This window comes from Coregonus lavaretus, assembly GCF_964263955.1.
Source record: "Coregonus lavaretus genome assembly, chromosome: 7".
Taxonomy (NCBI): domain Eukaryota; kingdom Metazoa; phylum Chordata; class Actinopteri; order Salmoniformes; family Salmonidae; genus Coregonus; species Coregonus lavaretus.
Genome location: NC_139994.1, coordinates 9,408,194 through 9,430,693, shown reverse-complemented (window position 1 = coordinate 9,430,693; position 22,500 = coordinate 9,408,194). Strand labels below are relative to the sequence as shown.

General features: G+C 43.3%; 1 protein-coding gene across 1 annotated transcript in view; it reads right to left on the bottom strand.

Moving 5' to 3' along the window:
• The window catches only part of LOC311131878 (electrogenic aspartate/glutamate antiporter SLC25A13, mitochondrial-like), a gene marked incomplete at its 5' end in the record, with an annotated part of 90,647 nt that overhangs the window by 28,620 nt on the left and 39,527 nt on the right, over positions 1-22,500 (bottom strand). Inside the window, 2 exon segments of the mRNA XM_084164999.1 lie at positions 5,585-5,669; positions 6,738-6,831. Coding sequence (XP_084021125.1) covers positions 5,585-5,669; positions 6,738-6,831 — 179 coding nt within the window.

The following is a 22,500-nucleotide window of genomic DNA, read 5'->3' as shown; positions in this document are numbered from 1 at the left end:
AAATATTCCAAAACATGCATCCTGTCTGCAATAAGGCACTAAAGTAATACTGCAAAAAATTTGGCAAAGAAATTAACTTTTTGTCCTGAAAACAAAGCATTATGTTTGGGGCAAATCCAATACAACACATCACTGAGTACCACTCTTCATATTTGCAAGCATGGTTGGTGGCTGCATCATGTTATCATCAAGGACTAGGGAGTTTTGGGGGGGATAAAAATAAACGGAATAGAACTAAGCACAGGCAAAATCCTAGAGGAAAACCTGGTTCAGTCTGCTTTCCAACAGACTCTGGGAGACAAATTCACCTTTCAGCAGGACAATAACCTAAAACTCAAGCCCAAATATACACTGAGTATACCAAACATTAGGAACACCTTCCTAATATTGATTTGCACCCCCCCCCCCCCCTTTTGCCCTCAGAACAGCCTCAATTCGCCAGGGCATGGACTCTACAAGGTGTCGAAAGCCGTTCCACAGGGATGCTGGCCCATGTTGACTGCAAAGCTTTCCACAGTTGTGTCAAGTTGGCTGGATGTCCTTTGGGTGGTGGACCATTCTTGATAGACACGGGAAACTGTTGAGCGTGAAAGACCCAGCAGCGTTGCAGTTCTTGATACACTCAAACCGGTGCGCCTGGCACCTCCTACCATACCCCGTTCAAAGGCACTTAAATGTTCTGTCTTGCCCATTTGTATTTGTATTTATTATGGATCCCCATTAGCTGCTGCCAAGGTAGCAGCTACTCTTCCTGGGGCCCAGCTAAAACATTACAATACATTCACAACAGATTTCACAACACATTAAGTGTGTGCCCTCAGGCCCCTACTCTACTACCACATATCTACAACACAAAATCCATGTGTATTATCGTGTATTTGTGTGTCTGTGCATGTGTTTGTGTCTGTTCACAGTCCCCGCTGTTCCATAAGGTGTATTTTTATCTGGGTTTTTTTTTCAATCTAATTTTATTGCTTGCATGAGTTACTTGATGTGGAATTGAGTTCCATGTAGTCATGGCTCTATGTAGTTCCGTGCACCTCCCATAGTCTGTTCTGGACTTGGGGACTGTGAAGAGACCTCTGGTGGCATGCATGGGTGTCCAAGCTGTGTGCCAATAGTTCAAACAGACAGCTCGGTGCATTCAACATGTCAATACCTCTCACAAATACAAATAGTGATGAAGTCAATCTCTCCTCCACTTTGAGCCAGGAGAGATTGACATGCATATTATTAATGTTAGCTCTCTGTGTACATCCAAGGGCCAGTCGTGCTGCCCTGTTCTGAGCCAATTGCAATTTTCTTAAGTCCCTCTTTGTGGCACCTGACCACATGACTGAACAGTAGTCCAGGTGCGACAAAACTAGGGCCTGTAGGACATGCCTTGTTGATAGTGCTGTTAAGAATGCAGAGCAGTTTTTATTATGGACAGACTTCTCCCCTTAGCTACTGTTGTATCAATATGTTTTGACCATGACAGTTTACAATCCAGGGTTACTTCAAGCAGTTTAGTCACCTCAACTTGCTCAATTTCCACATTATTCATTACAAAACTTAGTTGAGGTTTAGGGTTTAGTGAATGATTTGTCCCAAATACAATGCTTTTAGTTTGAAATATTTAGGACTAACTTATTCCTTGCCACCCATTCTGAAACTAACTGCAGCTCTTTGTTAACTGTTGCAGTTATTTCAGTCGCTGTAGTAGCTGACGTGTATAGTGTTGAGTCACCCGCATACATAGACACACTGGCTTTACTCAAAGCCAGTGGCATGTCGTTAGTAAAGATTTTAAAAAGTAAGGGGCCTAGACAGCTGGCCTGGGGAATCCCGATTCTACCTGGATTATGTTGGAGAGGCTTCCATTAAAGAACACCCTCTGTGTTCTGTTAGACAGGTAACTCTTTATCCACAATATAGCAGGGGGTGTAATGCCATAATACGTTTTTCCAGCAGCAGACTATGATCGATAATGTCAAAAGCCGCTCTGATGTCTAACAAAACTTATGAATGGCACAAATACACAATCCATGTCTCAAGGCTTAAAAATCCTTCTTTAACTTGTCTCCTCCCCTTCATATACACTGATTGAAGTGGATGTAACAAGTGACATCAATAAGGGATCATAGCTTTCACCTGGATTCACCTGATCAGTCTATGTCATGGAAAGAGCAGGTGTGTCACGGATTCTGCCGAGGCTGCTCCTCCTCCTGGTTCGGGCAGGCTTCGGCGTTCGCCGTCCCCGGAGTACTAGCTGCCACCGCTCTATGTTTCTTGGTGTGATTGCTTTCGTCTGTCTTTTACACCTGTGTCCATTTGTGTGTTGATTACTTGTCCTATAAGTTCCTTGTTTTGCTTAGGCTAGATTGTGTGTTGTTTTTCGCCTGTCCGTTGTGCTGCGTGTTTTGTTCCTGTTTTCGTGTCATTTTGTTTTACGCACAGTATGCGTATTTTCTCGCCTCTGTTTATTGTTGAGGCCGTTCTCTGTATTTTGCCTATTGGATTACTTCAGTAAACTTTGTTGGACTAGCTTCGGTGTCCTGCGCCTGACTTCCACACACCATACACCTCAGCCCGTGACAAGGTGTTCTTAATGTTTTGTATACATTGAATGTTCCTGAGTGGCCTAGTTACAGTTTTGACTTAAATTGTCTTGAAAATCTAGGCAAGACTTGAAAATGGCTGTCTAGCAATGATCAACAACCAACTTTTACATTTTACATTTTAGTCATTTAGCAGACGCTCTTATCCAGAGCGACTTACAGTTTTTAGTGAGTGCATACATTTTTCATACTGGCTCCCCGTGGGAATCGAACCCACAACCCTGGCGTTGCAAGCGCCATGCTCTACCAACTGAGCTACAGGAGGCCACGGAGCTTGACAGAGCTTGAAGAGTAAAAAAATATATGGCCAAATATTGTACAATCCAGGTGTGCAAAGCTTCCAGGGCCTGATTCCAACTTAGGATATTACACCTTTCTTATGCACGCCTTTCCTACTCACTTCTTAGTAGTTGGTATCAGTCTTACCTTATGCAGGTGCGTAACAGGCTTTGCAGGCGAGGTTACCTTGCGTGCGCTGAATAAATGTAATTCAACCGCTGAAAACCTACCAACTTGATGGCCAACAGATTTTCTCGTGGAGTTTTCATTCAATAGGGTTTTCAGTACCTTTATCTTAAGCCATCCCTTTAAATACGGTGTACCTTTAATTATAATTTTGTCGACAGACTCAATAGAATACATAGAGAGAACGGGTTCAGAAAATAGGGATTAATGAAAGAATGTCATCTATGCATCTCCATCTCAGTTTCCGCACCAACTGGCAGATTTTAAAATACTCTGATCTTGTAGATTATTTTGGCACATTTTAGGGTTAGGAAAGTATGTATGAATGATTTAAAAAAACAGCTTTGGAGAGCCTTTACGTACAGAATATATTGATGAATAAAAAATACAGTGGTTTCATTTATCCTGAAAGTTGTCATATTCAAGTTCAATCCATGAAATATTGGAAGGTGGAAAAAGGAGTACAATAAGGGTTGAACAGTAGTCCTGTAAATCTACCCTAATTCTCACTAATCATGGAACTGTATGACAGCGGTCCAGTCATCGTGAACCGTGCACCAAGCTCCAGATTTAACCTGCTACGTGTCATCTGAGTTCCATAATAATTCAACTAGGCTACATATACCAAATTATTGCACAATGTTAGCCTAATGTGATCCACAAATGCCAGCAACCCTTAGGAACAACTTAAATGGATGTGACAGAGGAAAGAAACGTTAGCGGAATGGAATGATGCAAAATGTAAGCTACAAATTGAAGAAAACGAACACGAAAGTGACAGTTATAAATGTATGTGGGTGTTACTAACGGTGGCTTCAGATAGTGGCTATAATTTAACATGATACAAATTGTTAAATAAAACGGAGAAAAGCCATGGCATAGGCTATAATTAAAACATTCTAAAGTGCATACATCAACGTAGGTTCGGCCCTATAGAAGCCTTTGGCTTGGGTGTCCTAATTTCATCCACGCAAATTATGAGGGTACACAATTAAAATTCTGAATAACGGCACAGCTATTTTTATCCTATTTCACTGTGGAAAAGTGTACATGTCATGTTGATATGATTTTCAGTTTGCTTCCATATGGCTGGTTTCGCATTCTTCTCCAGGGATCATAAGGAAAAATCATCTAAAACAATTGCTATGTGTATTTCCAATCCCCTTCTCCAAACAGATTAATAGTTTACCTAGCACTTGTCAATAGCTCTTATCCATTTCTAAATGACAGTGCATGGAGAATGCTGTTATTTCTATCTGAAAAAAGAAAGTAGATGCTTTTTCCATTTGGAACCGGCAGGTTTGCTTGACCTTATTCATGGTTTCCTCTTGCGTAAAGGTGGTGGAATCAAGTCAAGGTCAGAATATGGCTTATTTGTAGACACACCTCCGCCAATCCTTCATTTCTGAAATCTCCACCCTGAACAAATAGAGGGTGAATAGCATGCTATTCTCATGCTTAAGTTCAAGGTCAGAATACGCATAGAGAGAACAGAGCATAGAAAGGGAATAACCTTCCATTTATGCTTAACTCAGGTCGGAACTGGGGCCTTAAAGACTTACCCAGAAAGACTCACAGCTGTAATCGCTGCCAAAGGTGATTCTAACATGTATTGAATACTTATCTAATCAAGATATATTAGTGTTTTATTTTTGCATTTTTCTTTCACTTTGACATTACAGAGTATTTTGTGTAGATAAAAAAAAAAGCAAAAACAAAGTGAATTTTAATCCCAATTTGTAACACAGCAAAATGTGGAAAAAGTCAAGGGGTGTGAATACTTTCTGAAGGCACTGTAACTAAACGGCTGGAGTTAGTCTTAAATTAACAGGTTTTTAAAAATGTATTGACAAAGATACAGTAAACTGTACATGTCACAGAGAGGTTTCTGATGTCTGATTGTATTTCTTTCTTTGGAGAGATCCAATCAAAGACACACTTTTAGAAGTTGTGTTCTCCTTGGCAGTTTATTCAATGGCTGTCATTTGAGAATCTGACCGGAAATCAGACTGGTATTTGGGGATTTAGAAAGATTATATATTTTCTTCAGTTTCTCATGTTTCATGTTGGATAAGTCTGTCCTAGTGTATTGCTCATATATATTCAGTAAAGCAATCATAGAAAGACCCAACATCATCAGTGAACTTAAAGGCTCTGACCATTACCAGGACATGGAGATGTTTCTAGACTACAGTTACCATAACCATGACCGGGATTCAATCCAAGGCGCTCTATGGTGCAGGTCACTAAACAGCCGACAATGCACCTTTTAAAGGCGTTTTCGCAACATTTGCGCAGATCGCATTCATGGCAAACGCTGCGCATTTCGGCTCAACTGTAAATTACCTTTAAAAGTGTGTTATAGTCCACTGCACTATACGTTGAATTGAATCCCAGCCAATATCTCTTATTTTCTCTCCTTCTTTCTTTCTTTCTTTCTTTCTTTCTTTCTTTCTTTCTTTCTTTCTTTCTTTCTTTCTTTCTTTCTTTCTTTCTTTCTTTCTTTCTTTCTTTTTTACCTGTCTCTGGACCTCCACCAGGTTGTATGGGAGGGCCCCTTCCTCTAGTGGAGCAATCCTGTCAATGTCCACAAGACCAACACGGCTGGAATAGAGGAGGAGAGGAGAGAGGGAAAAGTTTAATTGCTTTAAACTGACATTTCAAGAAACACTTTCAAACGGTTATACCATTTAAATGCTTCTGACTTTTTCCTTCTGACCCTGATACAATTTTCAACGATATCTGATATTCAACAATATCAATGACCAACTACCTCCCTCTCCCTCATTCTCTCTTATCCGCGCTGCATCCAAACAAAACAACAACATTTGTCCGTGATTCCAGGGGCCTCTCCAACTCTGTGCGTGCGCCCGGCGTCCACATAACATCTCTGTGACGTTCCCAGATTTGGGAGCAGCTCAATCCCCTCCGATTATTAGGAACAATTATCTCCTGCATCTCTAATCAGAGGCTGTGGAGACTATTAAAGTATCCCGTTGCCCAGAAATAATAATCAGGTGCTCAGAGAGGGCAGAAATGACCGGTACTCTATGCTGCCGGGCAAACCTATGGAGCAAGAGGCATGGGAACGTGAGCCGTGTACAGTTAGAAGAACCGCTGGGGTGCCGTGTGGACTCCCCTTCCAATGTGTGTGTGTGTGTGTGTGTGTGTGCTGAGTTTTGAAGGCTTAGTTGAGTGAAAGGGGATTCAAAAGAGTCACGTCTGGCTCTTTTGATCACGCTGCAGTGAAAGCAGACATTCTGGAAGAGGAACGACCGGGTCCCAGAGGTATGGCGAGCTCCAGTGATCCAATGACAACCACATGGATTAATGGACAGGCTATTGAGATCCAATAAACTGAAAACTAGTATTAACTACAATAATACATGCTAATGTGGAAATACAATGAGAGGAATGGACTACACTATGCTATATCAATGACTGTGGGAAAATGTTTCCCCTAATATGGAGCTTCATTCAATATTGCTGGAATTCAATGAATTAAAACTGAGGTTGAGAGGGCTTATCATGTATGATCTGTTTTGCATAATTATCTATCTTGAACGCAACTGTAATCAAGCTATTTAAATGGAATAGGGCTATCTATTTGAGGCCTATCCTTGTCGTGTGTGTGTGTGTGTGTGTATGTGGGTGTGTGTGTGTGTGACTCACCCCCGGGACTCAGACAAGTCAGCCAGTTGGAACAGGATGTCCACCTCCATCGGAGTCACCTGACCAAACCTCTGGGCCCCAATGATGAACTCCTCTGTTAGAGGAGAGGAGAGGAGAGGAGAGGAGAGGAGAGGAGAGGAGAGGAGAGGAGAGGAGAGGAGAGGAGACGAGAGGAGAGGAGGAAAAATGTAAACATTAGTGCATAATAGTTATATTTCTACTTTATCCGAGGCTATATTTGCATTACGTGTGATGGATCCCAGTTGAGATGAAAATCTATCTTTCCCTCAAGTCCAACGTCCTATACACAAATACAGTGCTTGAATTAGTTCCCACATGTATTTCCTGTTTACAAAGCCTTATTGAATTGACTTAATCTGTTGTTTAGACAGACAGACAGACAGACAGACAGACAGACAGACAGACAGACAGACAGACAGACAGACAGACAGACAGACAGACAGACAGACAGTGTGTCAGCGTCTGGGTGAAGTGGTGAAACGGAATCAGGCACAGGACACAGAACTGAGAAAAGTATGGCTTTACTAAACACAAAGTAAACCATATCAAACCCTCCACGCAGGGAAGAGCAAAACAACAGCTCAACAGACGACGTAACAACGAACAATCACGCACAAACCCAGGAGGGAAAACAGAGGTAAAATAGGGAAAACAATAAGCCTAATGAGTAACAGGTGTGAATAATAAAGAAAGGACTAGTGTGACACAGAAACATTGATCGGTGGCAGCTAGTACTCTGGTGACGACGAACGCCGAAGCCTGCCCGAGCAAGGAGGAGGGGCAGCCTCGGCTGTATCCTTTGCAGGCGAACATGGGCAGTGTTCCATGTCTCCTCCGAGCGCTGAAACCATTCATCCACCGCAGGTGCCTCGATCTCGCTATGATGCCACGGTGCCAGGACCGGCTGGGAACCTAGTACACACTGAAAGGGAGACAGGTCAGTGGAGGAGTGGCGGAGGGAATTTTGTGCCATCTCTGCCCAGGGGATGTAAACTGACCAATCCCCCTGCCGGTCCTGGCAATACGACCTCAGAAACCTACCCACATCCTGGTTTACTCTCTCCACCTGCCCATTACTCTCGGGGTGAAACCCTGAGGTCAGGCTGACCGAGACCCCCAAATGGTCCATAAACGCCCTCCAGACCCTCGATGTAAACTGGGGACCCCGATCAGACACTATATCCTCAGGTACCCCGTAGTGCCGGAAGACGTGTGTAAACAGGGCCTCTGCGGTCTGCAGGGCAGTAGGGAGACCGGGCAACGGAATGAGACGACAGGACTTAGAAAACCGATCCACAACGACCAGGATCGTGGTGTTACCCTATGACGGAGGAAGATCCGTAACAAAGTCCACCGATAGGTGTGACCACGGCCGTTGTGGAACGGGGAAAGGTTGTAATTTACCTCTGGGCAGGTGTCTAGGTGCCTTGCACTGGGCGCACACCGAACAGGAAGAAACATAAACCCTCACGTCCTGAGCTAAGGTAGGCCACCAGTACTTCCCACTAAGACAGCGCACTGTCCGACCGATGCCAGGATGGCCAAAAGAGGGTTACGTGTGAGCCCAATAGATCAAACGATCGCAAACCTCAGATGGAACGTACACACGACCCACTGGACACTGGGGGGGAGTGGGCTCCGTGCGTAATGCCCGCTCGATGTCCGCGTCAACCTCCCGTACCACCGGGGCCACCAGACAAGAAGCCGGAAGTATGGGAGTGGGCTCCCTGGTCCGCTCCTCTGAGTCATACAGCCGGGACAGAGCGTCTGCCTTAGCATTCTGGGAACCTGGTCTATATGATAAGGTGAACACAAAACGCGTGAAAAACATGGCCCACCTTGCCTGACGAGGATTCAGTCTCCTCGCTGCCCGTGTGTACTCCAGATTGCGGTGGTCAGTCAAAATGAGAAAAGGGTGTTTAGCCCCCTCAAGCCAATGTCTCCACACCTTAAGAGCTTTCACAACAGCTAACAGCTCCCGATCCCCCACGACATAGTTTTGCTCCGCCGGGCTGAGCTTCTTCGAAAAGAAAGCACAGGGGCGGAGTTTAGGAGGCGTACCCGAGCGCTGAGACAGTACAGCTCCTATCCCACCTCGACTGTGAATTGCAAGGAAGGATCCGGATGAGCCAGCACGGGAGCCGAGGTGAACAGCGCCTTCAGCTGATCAAAAGCCCTGTTCGCCTCAGCTGACCACTGCAGGCGCACCGGTACGCCCTTTAGCAAAGAGGTGATGGGAGCTGCTACCTGGCCAAAGCCCCGGAAAAATCTCTGGTAGTAGTTTGCAAAACCCAAAAATTGCTGCACCTCTTTTACCGTGGTAGGAGTCTGCCAATTATGCACGGCTGAAATGCGGTCACACTCCATCTCGACCCCTGACTCTGAAAAGCAGTATCCTAAGAAAGAGACGGACTGTTTGAAGAACAGACATTTCTCAGCCTTAACGTACAGGTCATGCTCCAACAGTCTACCAAGCACCTTGCGCACCAGGGACACATGCTCGTCGCGTGTAGCGGAGTAGATGAGAATATAATCTATATACACCACTACACCCTGTCCGTGCAGATCCCTGAAAATCTCATCGACAAAGGATTGAAAGACTGAGGGAGCATTCATCAAACCATACGGCATGACGAGGTACTCATAGTGACCAGAGGTGGTACTAAATGCCGTCTTCCACTCGTCCCTCTCCCGAATACGGATCAGAGGTACAATTTTGTGAAGAAGCGCACCCCGTGCAATGACTCCGTCATACTAGCTATGAGAGGAAGAGGATAGCTGTATTTTACGGTTATCTGATTTAGACCTCGATAGTCAATGCACGGGCGTAAACCTCCATCTCCTTCTTCACAAAAAAGAAACTCGAGGAGGCAGGGGAAGTGGAGGGCCGAATGTATCCCTGTCCCAGAGATTCGGTGACATATGTCTCCATAGCCACCGTCTCCTCCTGTGACAGAGGATACACGTGACTCCTGGGAAGTGCAGCGCCCTCACGGAGTCGCCTTCCTTTTACAGAAGGCGAGAGCCAAATCGGCATATTCTGAGGGAATGTGCATTGTGGAGACCTGGTTTGGACTCTCCACCGTGGTTGCCCCTAAGGAAACCCCTTCACACCTTCCCGAGCACTGATGTGACCATCCCTTAAGAGCCCTCTGTTGCCACGAAATACTGGGGTCATGGGTGGTTAGCCAGGGAAGCACCAGCACCACGGGAAACGCAGGAGAATCAATAAGGAAGAGATTAATTCTCTCCTCATGACCCCCCTGCATCTCCATCCGGAGTGGAACTGTGACCTCCCTAACCATACCCGACCCTAAAGGGCGACTATCTAAGGCACGTATGGGGAAGGGCACATCTAAAGGCAATATAGAAATCCCTAATCTATGCGCAACCAGCCTATCCATGAAATTCCCAGCTGCGCCGGAATCTACGAGCGCCCTATGCTGGGAATGTGGGGAAAACTCAGGGAAAATAACATTTACCATCATGTGAGCAACAGGGAGCTCTGGGTGAGTTGGGTACCTACTCACCTGGGATGGTCCACCAGAACCCTGCCTGCTGCCTCGGTTCCATGAGGGTCCTCTCCTGCACCGGCCCGCAGTGTGTCCTCTGCGGCCACAGTTGGTGCAGGAGACCACCCCCTTGCTCGTTCTCTCCATATCAGCACCTCCAAGCTCCATAGGTGTGGAGTCGGAATTGCTGGGGGATGGACTGGATGGACCCTGATCTGGATGTCCGCGGGTGGCCAACAGGTTATTCAGCCGGATCGATAAATCTACCAGCTGGTCCAGGTTAAGATTAGTGTCCCTGCAGGCCAGCTCCCTACGAACGTCCTCCCGTAGACTGCATCGGTAGTGGTCAATCAGGGCCCTCTCATTCCACCCGCTCTGGCTGCCAGTGTCCTGAAATCCAGGGCGAAGTCCTGTGCGCTCCTCCTTCCCTGTCTGAGGTGAAACAGACACTCCCCCGCCGCTCTCCCCTCTGGCGGATGATCGAATACTGCCTGGAAACGGCGGGTAAAATCCTCATAACGAACGGACTGAGCGTCTATTCCACCCCACTCCGCGTTGGCCCATTCCAGCGCTCTGCCCGACAGACAGGAGATGAGGGCGGACACGCTCTCGTATCCCGAGGGAGCCGGGTGGATGGTTGCCAGGTAGAGCTCCACCTGGAGCAGGAAACCCTTACACCCGGCAGCTGTCCCATCATATTCCCTCGGGAGCGAGAGCCGAATACCACTGGACCCAGGGTTTGATGGTCTTGATGGAGGAGAAATCGGAGGAGGAGGAGGTGTAGAAAACCCAACTCTCTCCCATCGATCCATGGTGTTGATCACTCGATCCATAGCCGAACCTAGTCTCTGCAGCATGATCGAGTGCTGTTGGATGCGTTCCTCCACCGAGTCGCTGGGATCGGACGTACCTGCTGACTCCATAATGGTGCGTGATTCTGTCAGCGTCTGGGTGAAGTGGTGAAACGGAATCAGGTGCAGGACACAGGACTGAGAAAAGTATGGCTTTACTTAACACAAAGTAAACCATATCAAACCCTCCACGCAGGGAAGAGCAAAACAACAGCTCAACAGACGACGTAACAACGAACAATCACGCACAAACCCAGGAGGGAAAACAGAGGTAAAATAGGGAAACCAATAAGCCTAATGAGAAACATGTGTGAATAATAAAGAAAGGACTAGTGTGACACAGAAACATCGATCGGTGGCAGCTAGTACTCCGGTGACGACGAACGCCGAAGCCTGCCCGAGCAAGGAGGAGGGGCAGCCTCGGCTGTATCCGTGATACAGTGTACAGTAGGGGAAGTGTTAGGTCCATAATGAACAGGTTGATAACTGGCTTGCATCCCAAATGGCATCCTATTCCCTATTTAGTGCACTACTTTTGACCAGGGCCCAGGCTCTGGCTGGCTTACAGTGTGATTTCTATAGTTCTGGTATCTGGTATTGAGTGACCAGCTTATTCAAAGAGCAGCAAGTGTTCTGACTGTGTCGTCCCATACAGAGCTACTCAGTAGAGCAGAGCTCAGCTAGCTCAGTTTACTCCCAGACATCCCCTCACTGTCAGTCCATACACAGACATCACCTCACTGTCAGTCTATACACAGACATCACCTCACTGTCAGTCCATACACAGACATCACCTCACTGTCAGTCCATACACAGACATCACCTCACTGTCAGTCTATACACAGACATCACCTCACTGTCAGTCCATACACAGACATCACCTCACTGTCAGTCCATACACATACATCACCTCACTGTCAGTCCATACACAGACATCACCTCACTGTCAGTCCATACACAGACATCACCTCACTGTCAGTCCATACACAGACATCACCTCACTGTCAGTCCATACACAGACATCACCTCACTGTCAGTCTATACACAGACATCACCTCACTGTCAGTCCATACACAGACATCACCTCACTGTCAGTCCATACACAGACATCCCCTCACTGTCAGTCCATACACAGACATCACCTCACTGTCAGTCTATACACAGACATCACCTCACTGTCAGTCCATACACAGACATCACCTCACTGTCAGTCTATACACAGACATCACCTCACTGTCAGTCCATACACAGACATCACTTCACTGTCAGTCCATACACAGACATCACCTCACTGTCAGTCCATACACAGACATCACCTCACTGTCAGTCCATACACAGACATCACCTCACTGTCAGTCCATACACAGACATCACCCCACTGTCAGTCTATACACAGACATCCCCTCACTGTCAGTCTATACACAGACATCACCTCACTGTCAGTCCATACACAGACATCCCCTAACTGTCAGTCCATACACAGACATCACCTCACTGTCAGTCCATACACAGACATCCCCTAACTGTCAGTCCATACACAGACATCACCTCACTGTCAGTCCATACACAGACATCACCTCACTGTCAGTCCATACACAGACATCACCTCACTGTCAGTCTATACACAGACATCACCTCACTGTCAGTCTATACACAGACATCACCTCACTGTCAGTCCATACACAGACATCACCTCACTGTCAGTCTATACACAGACATCACCTCACTGTCAGTCTATACACAGACATCCCCTAACTGTCAGTCCATACACAGACATCACCTCACTGTCAGTCCATACACAGACATCACCTCACTGTCAGTCCATACACAGACATCACCTCACTGTCAGTCTATACACAGACATCACCTCACTGTCAGTCTATAGACAGACATCACCTCACTGTCAGTCTATACACAGACATCACCTCACTGTCAGTCCATACACAGACATCACCTCACTGTCAGTCTATACACAGACATCACCTCACTGTCAGTCTATACACAGACATCACCTCACTGTCAGTCTATACACAGACATCACCTCACTGTCAGTCTATACACAGACATCACCTCACTGTCAGTCCATACACAGACATCACCTCACTGTCAGTCCATACACTGACATCACCTCACTGTCAGTCTATACACAGACATCACCTCACTGTCAGTCCATACACAGACATCACCTCACTGTCAGTCCATACACAGACATCACCTCACTGTCAGTCTATACACAGACATCACCTCACTGTCAGTCCATACACAGACATCACCTCACTGTCAGTCTATACACAGACATCACCTCACTGTCAGTCCATACACAGACATCACCTCACTGTCAGTCTATACACAGACATCACCTCACTGTCAGTCCATACACAGACATCACCTCACTGTCAGTCCATACACAGACATCACCTCACTGTCAGTCTATACACAGACATCACCTCACTGTCAGTCCATACACAGACATCACCTCACTGTCAGTCTATACACAGACATCACCTCACTGTCAGTCCATACACAGACATCACCTCACTGTCAGTCCATACACAGACATCACCTTACTGTCAGTCTATACACAGACATCACCTCACTGTCAGTCTATACACAGACATCACCTCACTGTCAGTCTATACACAGACATCACCTCACTGTCAGTCCATACACAGACATCACTTCACTGTCAGTCCATACACAGACATCACCTCACTGTCAGTCTATACACAGACATCACCTCACTGTCAGTCTATACACAGACATCACCTCACTGTCAGTCCATACACAGACATCACTTCACTGTCAGTCCATACACAGACATCACCTCACTGTCAGTCCATACACAGACATCACCTCACTGTCAGTCTATACACAGACATCACCTCACTGTCAGTCCATACACAGACATCACCTCACTGTCAGTCTATACACAAAGATAATCTGACAGTCTATACACAAAGATCATCTGACTGTCTATACAGAAAGATAATCTGACAGTCTATACACAAAGATCACCTGACAGTCTATATACAAAGATCATCTGACAGTCTATACACGGGTCCTTTCTTGAGTTGGGCTCTGGGGTGTAACAACCGTTGAGCATCTGATTTTATGGTTGATTGTGGGGGAGGGGGGTTGAGTGTGTTGGAGTATGTGAGTATGTGCGGGTGTGTTTGTCCCACATCTGTTGTGGGGGGGGGGGGGGATGTTGGTGGGAGTATGGGATGGACCGCGGTAATTGTTTGCTAGGATAATAATTGCTTGTCAATAAATTAAATGTAATACAATGGCAATCTGGGTTATATGTTAAAATCCTATGCATGAACTGCCGACATTATTACGCATATTAATTGATAATGATGGAAAATAGGATATGCATTATTTTTTTAAATAGTTATATATAGAGAGGTGACAGCATTGGAAATGCTTTTGGTGGTTAATCTGCTTCTGTTTTGTGGGTGGCACTGTGTGCTGTTTTCGATGGATGGGTCCTGGCCTCTCGGGGCCTTAGGGATCCGGAGGGACGTGGGTGGGATGCCGATCACTGGGATGACGGCTCAACTTGGGATGGGGAGGGGCTTTAGCGGGGGAATTAGTTGAGAACACTTGAAGGGTTACTCAGTAGCAATGCAAATATCACGGTACAGCTATATGGACACTCAATCATTACGGTATTTTTTATTGGTAAATTTACAAACATATATAATGATAAATAGACTTGAAACTCTCATTATGGTGTATGGTGAAATAAGTATAGCCAGTTATAATTGTAATGGCTTAGCTGATAATAACAAAAGAAGAACAATATTTACATGGCTCAAAGAGAAGGAATATAATATCTATTGTTTACAGGAAACTTATTCAACAATTTGAGATGAAGTTGCGTGGAAAAAGGAATGGGGGGGGGGGGGGGGGGGAATATACTTCTCCCATGGGCAAAGAAATTCAAAAGGGGTGATGATTTTAATTAATAGTAATTTCGATCCGAATGTGCAAATTGTCCAAATAGATACGCAAGGTAGATGGATTATTTTAAATATGTTATTGGACATTAAACAGATATGGCTCATTAACCTTTACGGACCAAATAATGATGATCCACACTTCTTTGACAATATATATAATAAATGATCAACCCTGCAAGCAATTCAAGACAATATTATTATGGTGGGGGATTATAATACTGTTTTAAATAGCTCAATGGACCGTAAAGGAAATCACACCACAAACAATCCCCCACATGCTCTTAAGGAAATTATGAATGTCATGGATACATTAGAACTAGTAGATACAGTGGGGGAAAAAGTATTTAGTCAGCCACCAATTGTGCAAGTTCTCCCACTTAAAAAGATGAGAGAGGCCTGTAATTTTCATATATAAATACCGTATGACAGACAAAATGAGAAAAAAAATCCAGAAAATCACATTGTAGGATTTTTAATGAATTTTTTTGCAAATTATGGTGGAAAATAAGTATTTGGTCAATAACAAAAGTTTCTCAATACTTTGTTATATACCCTTTGTTGGCCACCTACAAACAAGCACCAGGCTGGGAAGACTGAATCTGCAATAGGTAAGCAGCTTGGTGTGAAGAAATCAACTGTGGGAGCAATTATTAGGAAATGGAAGACACACTGATAATCTCCCTCGATCTGGGGCTCCACGCAAGATCTCACCCCGTGGGGTAAAAATGATCACAAGAACGGTGAGCAAAAATCCCAGAACCACACGGGGGGACCTAGTGAATGACCTGCAGAGAGCTGGGACCAAAGTAACAAAGCCTACCATCAGTAACACACTACGCCGCCAGGGACTCAAATCCTGCAGTGCCAGACGTGTCCCCCTGCTTAAGCCAGTACATGTCCAGGCCCGTCTGAAGTTTGCTAGAGTGCATTTGGATGATCCAGAAGAGGATTGGGAGAATGTCATATGGTCAGATGAAACCAAAATAGAACTTTTTTGTAAAAACTCAACTCGTCGTGTTTGGAGGACAAAGAATGCTGAGTTGCATCCAAAGAACACCATACCTACTGTGAAGCATGGGGGTGGAAACATCATGCTTTGGGGCTGTTTTTCTGCAAAGGGACCAGGACGACTGATTCGTGTAAAGGAAATAATTAATGGGGCCATGTATCGTGAGATTTTGAGTGAAAACCTCCTTCCATCAGCAAGGGCATTGAAGATGAAACGTGGCTGGGTCTTTCAGCATGACAATGATCCCAAACACACTGCCCGGGCAACGAAGGAGTGGCTTCGTAAGAAGCATTTCAAGGTCCTGGTGTGGCCTAGCCAGTCTCCAGATCTCAACCCCATAGAAAATCTTTGGAGGGAGTTGAAAGTCCGTGTTGCCCAGCGACAGCCCCAAAACATCACTGCTCTAGAGGAGATCTGCATGGAGGAATGGGCCAAAATACCAGCAACAGTGTGTGAAAACCTTGTGAAGACTTACAGAAAACGTTTGACCTGTGTCATTGCCAACAAAGGGTATATAACAAAGTATTGAGAAACTTTTGTTATTGACCAAATACTTATTTTCCACCACAATTTGCAAATAAATTCATTAAAAATCCTACAATGTGATTTTCTGGATTTTTTTTCTCATTTTGTCTGTCATAGTTGACGTGTACCTATGATGAAAATTACAGGCCTCTCTCATCTTTTTAAGTGGGAGAACTTGCACAATTGGTGGCTGACTAAATACTTTTTTCCCCCACTGTAGGTACAGCAAATCCCCTTATTGTATGGGACACCTTTAAATGTGCCTTTAGAGGCCATGCAATTCAGTACTCATCTCGAAAACAAAAGCAATTTAGGTCAAAAGAGTTTATACTAACAAAGGAAATAGAAAGTCTAACAGAACAGATAGATGGTAATAAAAACTGTAACATAGAGGTTCAGAATAAATTAGAGGAAAAACAAAAAGAAATGGAGAAACTTATTCAAGAAAGATCAAGTGTAATATATTATAAAAAATAAAGCAAACTGGATGGAATATGGGGAAAAATGCACAAAATCATTTTTTAATCTTCAACATAGCAATGCTACCAAAAATAATTTTATGAAACTGGTTACAATTGACGGAGTCACCCATGATTCACCAAATTATATTTTGAAGGAGGAAACAAAGTACTTTAAGCATATGTTTTCGTTTCAGTCGCCTCCATCTCCTCTAACTGAAGCTAATTGTAGAGATTTTTTTTCTATTGATAATGTAAAATTAACAGCCATACAGAAAGACTCATGTGAAGGTGAAATTACATAGGAGGAACTTCTGGATGCAATTAAAGATTTTAAGTCCGGGAAAACTCCAGGTTTGGATGGCATACCAGTCGAGGTATACCAAACCTTTTTTGATATACTAAGAGGACCGTTATTAGCATGTTTTAACCACTCCTATGTAAATGGTAGATTATCTGACACTCAAGAAGAAGGTCTGATCTCATTATTACTAAAACAGGATACAAGTGGAAAATATAAAGATCCAGTCCATTTAAAAAATTGGAGGCCCCTTACACTTCAGTGTTGTGATGCAAAAATTCTAGCAAAATGTATAGCGCATAGTAAGTATTGGAAACAATAGAACACTATGGAAAATCTGGGAAACCAGGCCTGCTATTCATAGCAGACTTCGAAAAGGCATTTGATAAAGTACGACTGGGGTTTATATATTAATGCCTGGAGCATTTCAATTTTGGAGAATCTCTTATAAAATGGCTCAAAATCATGTATAGTAACAGTAACCATAGGTGTAAAATAGTAAATAATGGCTATTTCTCAGAAAGTTTTAAACTGTCAAGAGGAGTGAAACAAGGTTGTCCACTATCGGCATATCTATTTATTGTGGCCATCGAGATGTTAGCTATTAAAATCAGATCCAATAATATTATCAGAGGATTAGAAATCCAGGGCTTAAAAATAAAGGTGTCATTGTACGCTGATGATTAATGTTTTCTTTTAAATCCACAACTAGAATCCCTCCACAGCCTCATAGAGGATCTAGATACATTTTCTAACCTCTCTGGATTACAACCAAATTATGACAAATGTACTATATTACGTATTGGATCACTAAAAAATACCATTTTTACATTACCATGTAGTTTACCAATAAAATGGTCTGATGGTGATGTGGATATACTCGGAATACATATCCCAAAGGAAATAAATGATCTCACTTCAATACATTTTAATAGAAAGTTAGCAAAAATAGATAAGATCTTGCTACCATGGAAAGGTAAATACCTGTATATTTGTGGGAAAATCACCCTGATTAACTCTTTAGTATTATCCCAGTTTACATATTTGCTTATGGTCTTGCCTACGCCTATGAACAGTTTTTTAAATTATATGAGAAAAAAATATTCCATTTTATTTGGAACGGCAAGCCAGACAAAATTAAACAGGCCTATTTATATAATGAATATGAATTCGGAGGACAGAAATTATTAAATATTAAAGCATTAGACCTATCACTAAAAGCTTCAGTCATACAAAAGTTATACTTAAATCCAAACTGGTTCTCAAGCAAATTAGTAAGATTGTCTCACCCAATGTTCAAGAATGGCCTTTTTCCCTTTATTCAGATTACAACCACTCATTTTCAGTTATTTGAAAAGGAAATCATCTCCCAAATATCACTATTTCTAAAACAAGCCACAGAAAGTTGGTTGCAATTTCAATTTAATCCTCCAGAAACAACAGAACAAATAATGCAACAAATATTGTGGTTAAATTCAAATATACTAATTGACAAAAAACCTTTATTTTTTGACAAAATGTTTAAAAAAGGTATAATCTTCGTAAGTGATATCATCGGTAGGACTGGTGGAGTTATGTCGCACATGCAGCTAACAAAAACATATGGAAATGTCTGCTCTACCCAAAATTACAACCAAATAATTGCAGCCTTACCGCAAAAATGGAAGAGGAAAGTGGAAGGGGGAGAAAGTAAGTAACTTGTCTGTCGGCCTTGCATTAAAGAACATAATTGGTTAAGGAAAACTGTGATAAATAAAAAAGTAAATCACTTTCATTTAAGGACCAAAGGATTGACAGCCGTCCCATTTGGATTGCAAAATAGTTGGGAAGAGATTTTTGACGTACCGATCCCATGGCATAGCGTTTATGAACTGACACGCAAAACGACACCGGATTCAAAAATTTGAATCTTTCAATTTAAATTATTATATAAAATTCTTGCTACCAATAGAATGTTATTTATATGGGGGATACAATCTTCCCAGCTCTGCAGATTTTGCTGTGAAGAGACAGAATCATTAGATCATTTGTTTTGGTTCTGTCCATTTGTAGCTTGTTTTTGGACACAGGTCCAGGAATGGCTAAAGGATTGCAATATTTACCTGGAGCTAACCTTGCAGATAGCATTACTGGGTGATCTGAAAAGTCATAGTCAATCGATCAATAATATAATAATACTTTTAGCAAAAATGTTTATTTTTAATTCACAATCTGTAGAAACAATGAGAATAGAAAGGTTCAGAACTTTTGTAAAACATCACAGTACAGTTGAAATATATATGGCAAATAGAAATCCTATATGGATGGTGTTAAGAGATAGATGGGAGGTGTTGAATGGAGTTGAAGGATGGGACTAATAACAACTAACAACAAATAATAACAAGATAACTAATGATGTAAGCATACTGTGTCCATAATAAGTATATAGGTTGTATGTTGGGAGCTTTTGGGAAAAAGCACAGTTAGAAAGATATGGCATATAGAAGCAAACCAGATGGACATCATGAAAATGATCGGAGAGGTTGAGAGTAGAAGAAGTTCAGGAGAAAAAACAAACAAAATATAATTATTGTAAAATTGACTGTGTCCATCAAATGTAGATAGTAAGTATAAGCTGGAAGTAGAGGCCTAAGCATTGTTGTTCACTAATTTACCCCAAGTAGGGAAAGGACGGCGGGGTTGAAAAATAATAAAGGGGAGTATATATATAAAAAACATGGGGGATTGGAAGTGATGCAGACAATTACATTGATGGAAGTTACAATCTATCTGCAATATTAAGCTGATCTACCCCCCAAAAAATTAAAACATTTTAAAAAGATCATCTGACAGTCTATACACAAAGGTCATCTGACAGTCTATACACAAAGATCATCTGACTGTCTATACCGAAAGATCATCTGACAGTCTATACACAAAGATCACCTGACTGTCTATACACAAAGATAATCTGACAGTCTATACACAAAGATCATCTGACTGTCTATACACAAAGATCATCTGACAGTCTATACACAAAGGTCATCTGACAGTCTATACACAAAGATCATCTGACTGTGTATACAGAAAGATCATCTGACAGTCTATACACAAAGATCATCTGACTGTCTGTACAGAAAGATCATCTAACAGTCTATACACAAAGATAATCTGACAGTCTATACACAAAGATCATCTGACAGTCTATACACAAAGGTCATCTGACAGTCTATACACAAAGATCATCTGACTGTCTATACCTAAAGATCATCTGACAGTCTATACACAAAGATCACCTGACTGTCTATACACAAAGATAATCTGACAGTCTATACACAAAGATCATCTGACTGTCTATACACAAAGATCATCTGACAGTCTATACACAAAGGTCATCTGACAGTCTATACACAAAGATCATCTGACTGTATACAGAAAGATCATCTGACAGTCTATACACAAAGATCATCTGACTGTCTGTACAGAAAGATCATCTAACAGTCTATACACAAAGATCATCTGACAGTCTATACACAAAGATCATCATGACAGTCTATACACAAAGATCATCTGACAGTCTATACACAAAGATCGTCTGACAGTCTATACACAAAGATCATCTGACAGTCTATACACAAAGATCATCTGACAGTCTATACACAAAGATCATCTGACAGTCTATAAACAAAGATCATCTGACAGTCTATACACAAAGATCACCTGACAGTCTATAAACAAATATCATCTGACTGTCTATACAGAAAAAAATATGGCCTATATGTCTCTATACACAACTATCACTCGTCAGTTCCTGTAGGCCACTATAAACTATTGTCAGTTCCTGTACTCACAAATCACCAACTGGTGTCTATACAATATAATCACCTGTTGTTGTTAAATCTAAATAGGCCTACTCACAAATCACCTGTCTGCATACAACGATATAACTAACATTTCTCCCTCTATAGAAAACAATCACCTGTCTCTCTCTCTACATACAGTATACACTACATGACCAAAAGTATGTGGACACCTTCTCGTCGAACATCTCATTCCAGAATCATGGTCATTAATATGGAGTTGGTCCCCCCTTTATTGCTATAATAGCCTCCACTCTTCTGGGAAGGCTTTCCACTAGATGTTGGAACATTGCTGCTGGGCCTTGCCACAAGAGCATTAGTGATGTCGGGCACTGATGTTGGGCGATTAGGCCTGGCTCACAGTCGGTGTTCCAAATCATCGATGGGGTTGAGGTCAGGGCTCTGTGCAGGCCAGTCAAGTTCTTCCACACCGATGTCGACAAACCATTTCTGTATGGACCTCGCTTTGTGCACGGGGGCATTGTCATGCTGAAACAGGAAACAGCCTTCCCCAAATTGTTGCCACAAAGTTGGAAGCACAGAATCGTCTAGAATGTCATTGTATGATGTAGCATTAAGATTTCCCTTCACTGGAACTAAGGGGCCTAGCCCGAACCATGAAAATCAGCCCCAGACCATTATTCCTCCTCCACCAAACTTTACAGTTGGCACTATGCATTGGGGCAGGTAGCGTTCTCCTGGCATCCAACAAACCCAGATTTGTCCGTCGGACTGCCAGATTGTGAAGCGTGATTCATCACTCCAGCAAACGCATTTCCACTGCTCCAGAGTCCAATGCCGGCGAGCTTTACACCACTCCAGCTGACACTTGGCATTAAGCATGGTGATCTTAGGCTTGTGTGCGGCTACTCTGCCATGGAAACCCATTTCATGAAGCTCCCGACGAACAGTTCTTGTGCTGACGTTGCTTCCAGAGGCAGTTTGGAACTCGGTAGTGAGTGTTGCAACCGAGAACAGACGATTTTTACGCGCAACGCGCTACAGCACTCGCGGTCCCATTCTGTGACCCTACCACTTCGCGGCTGATCCGTTGTTGTTCCTAAACATTTCCACTTCACAATAACATCACTTAAGAGTTGACCGGGGCAGCTCTAGCAGTACAGAAATTTGACGAACTGACTTGTTGGAAAGGTGGCATCCTATGACGGTGCCACGTTGAAAGTCTCCCAGCTCTTCAGTAAGGCCATTCTACTGCCAATGTTTGTCTATGGAGATTGCATGGATGTGTTCTCGATTTTAAACACCTGTCAGCAACAGGTGT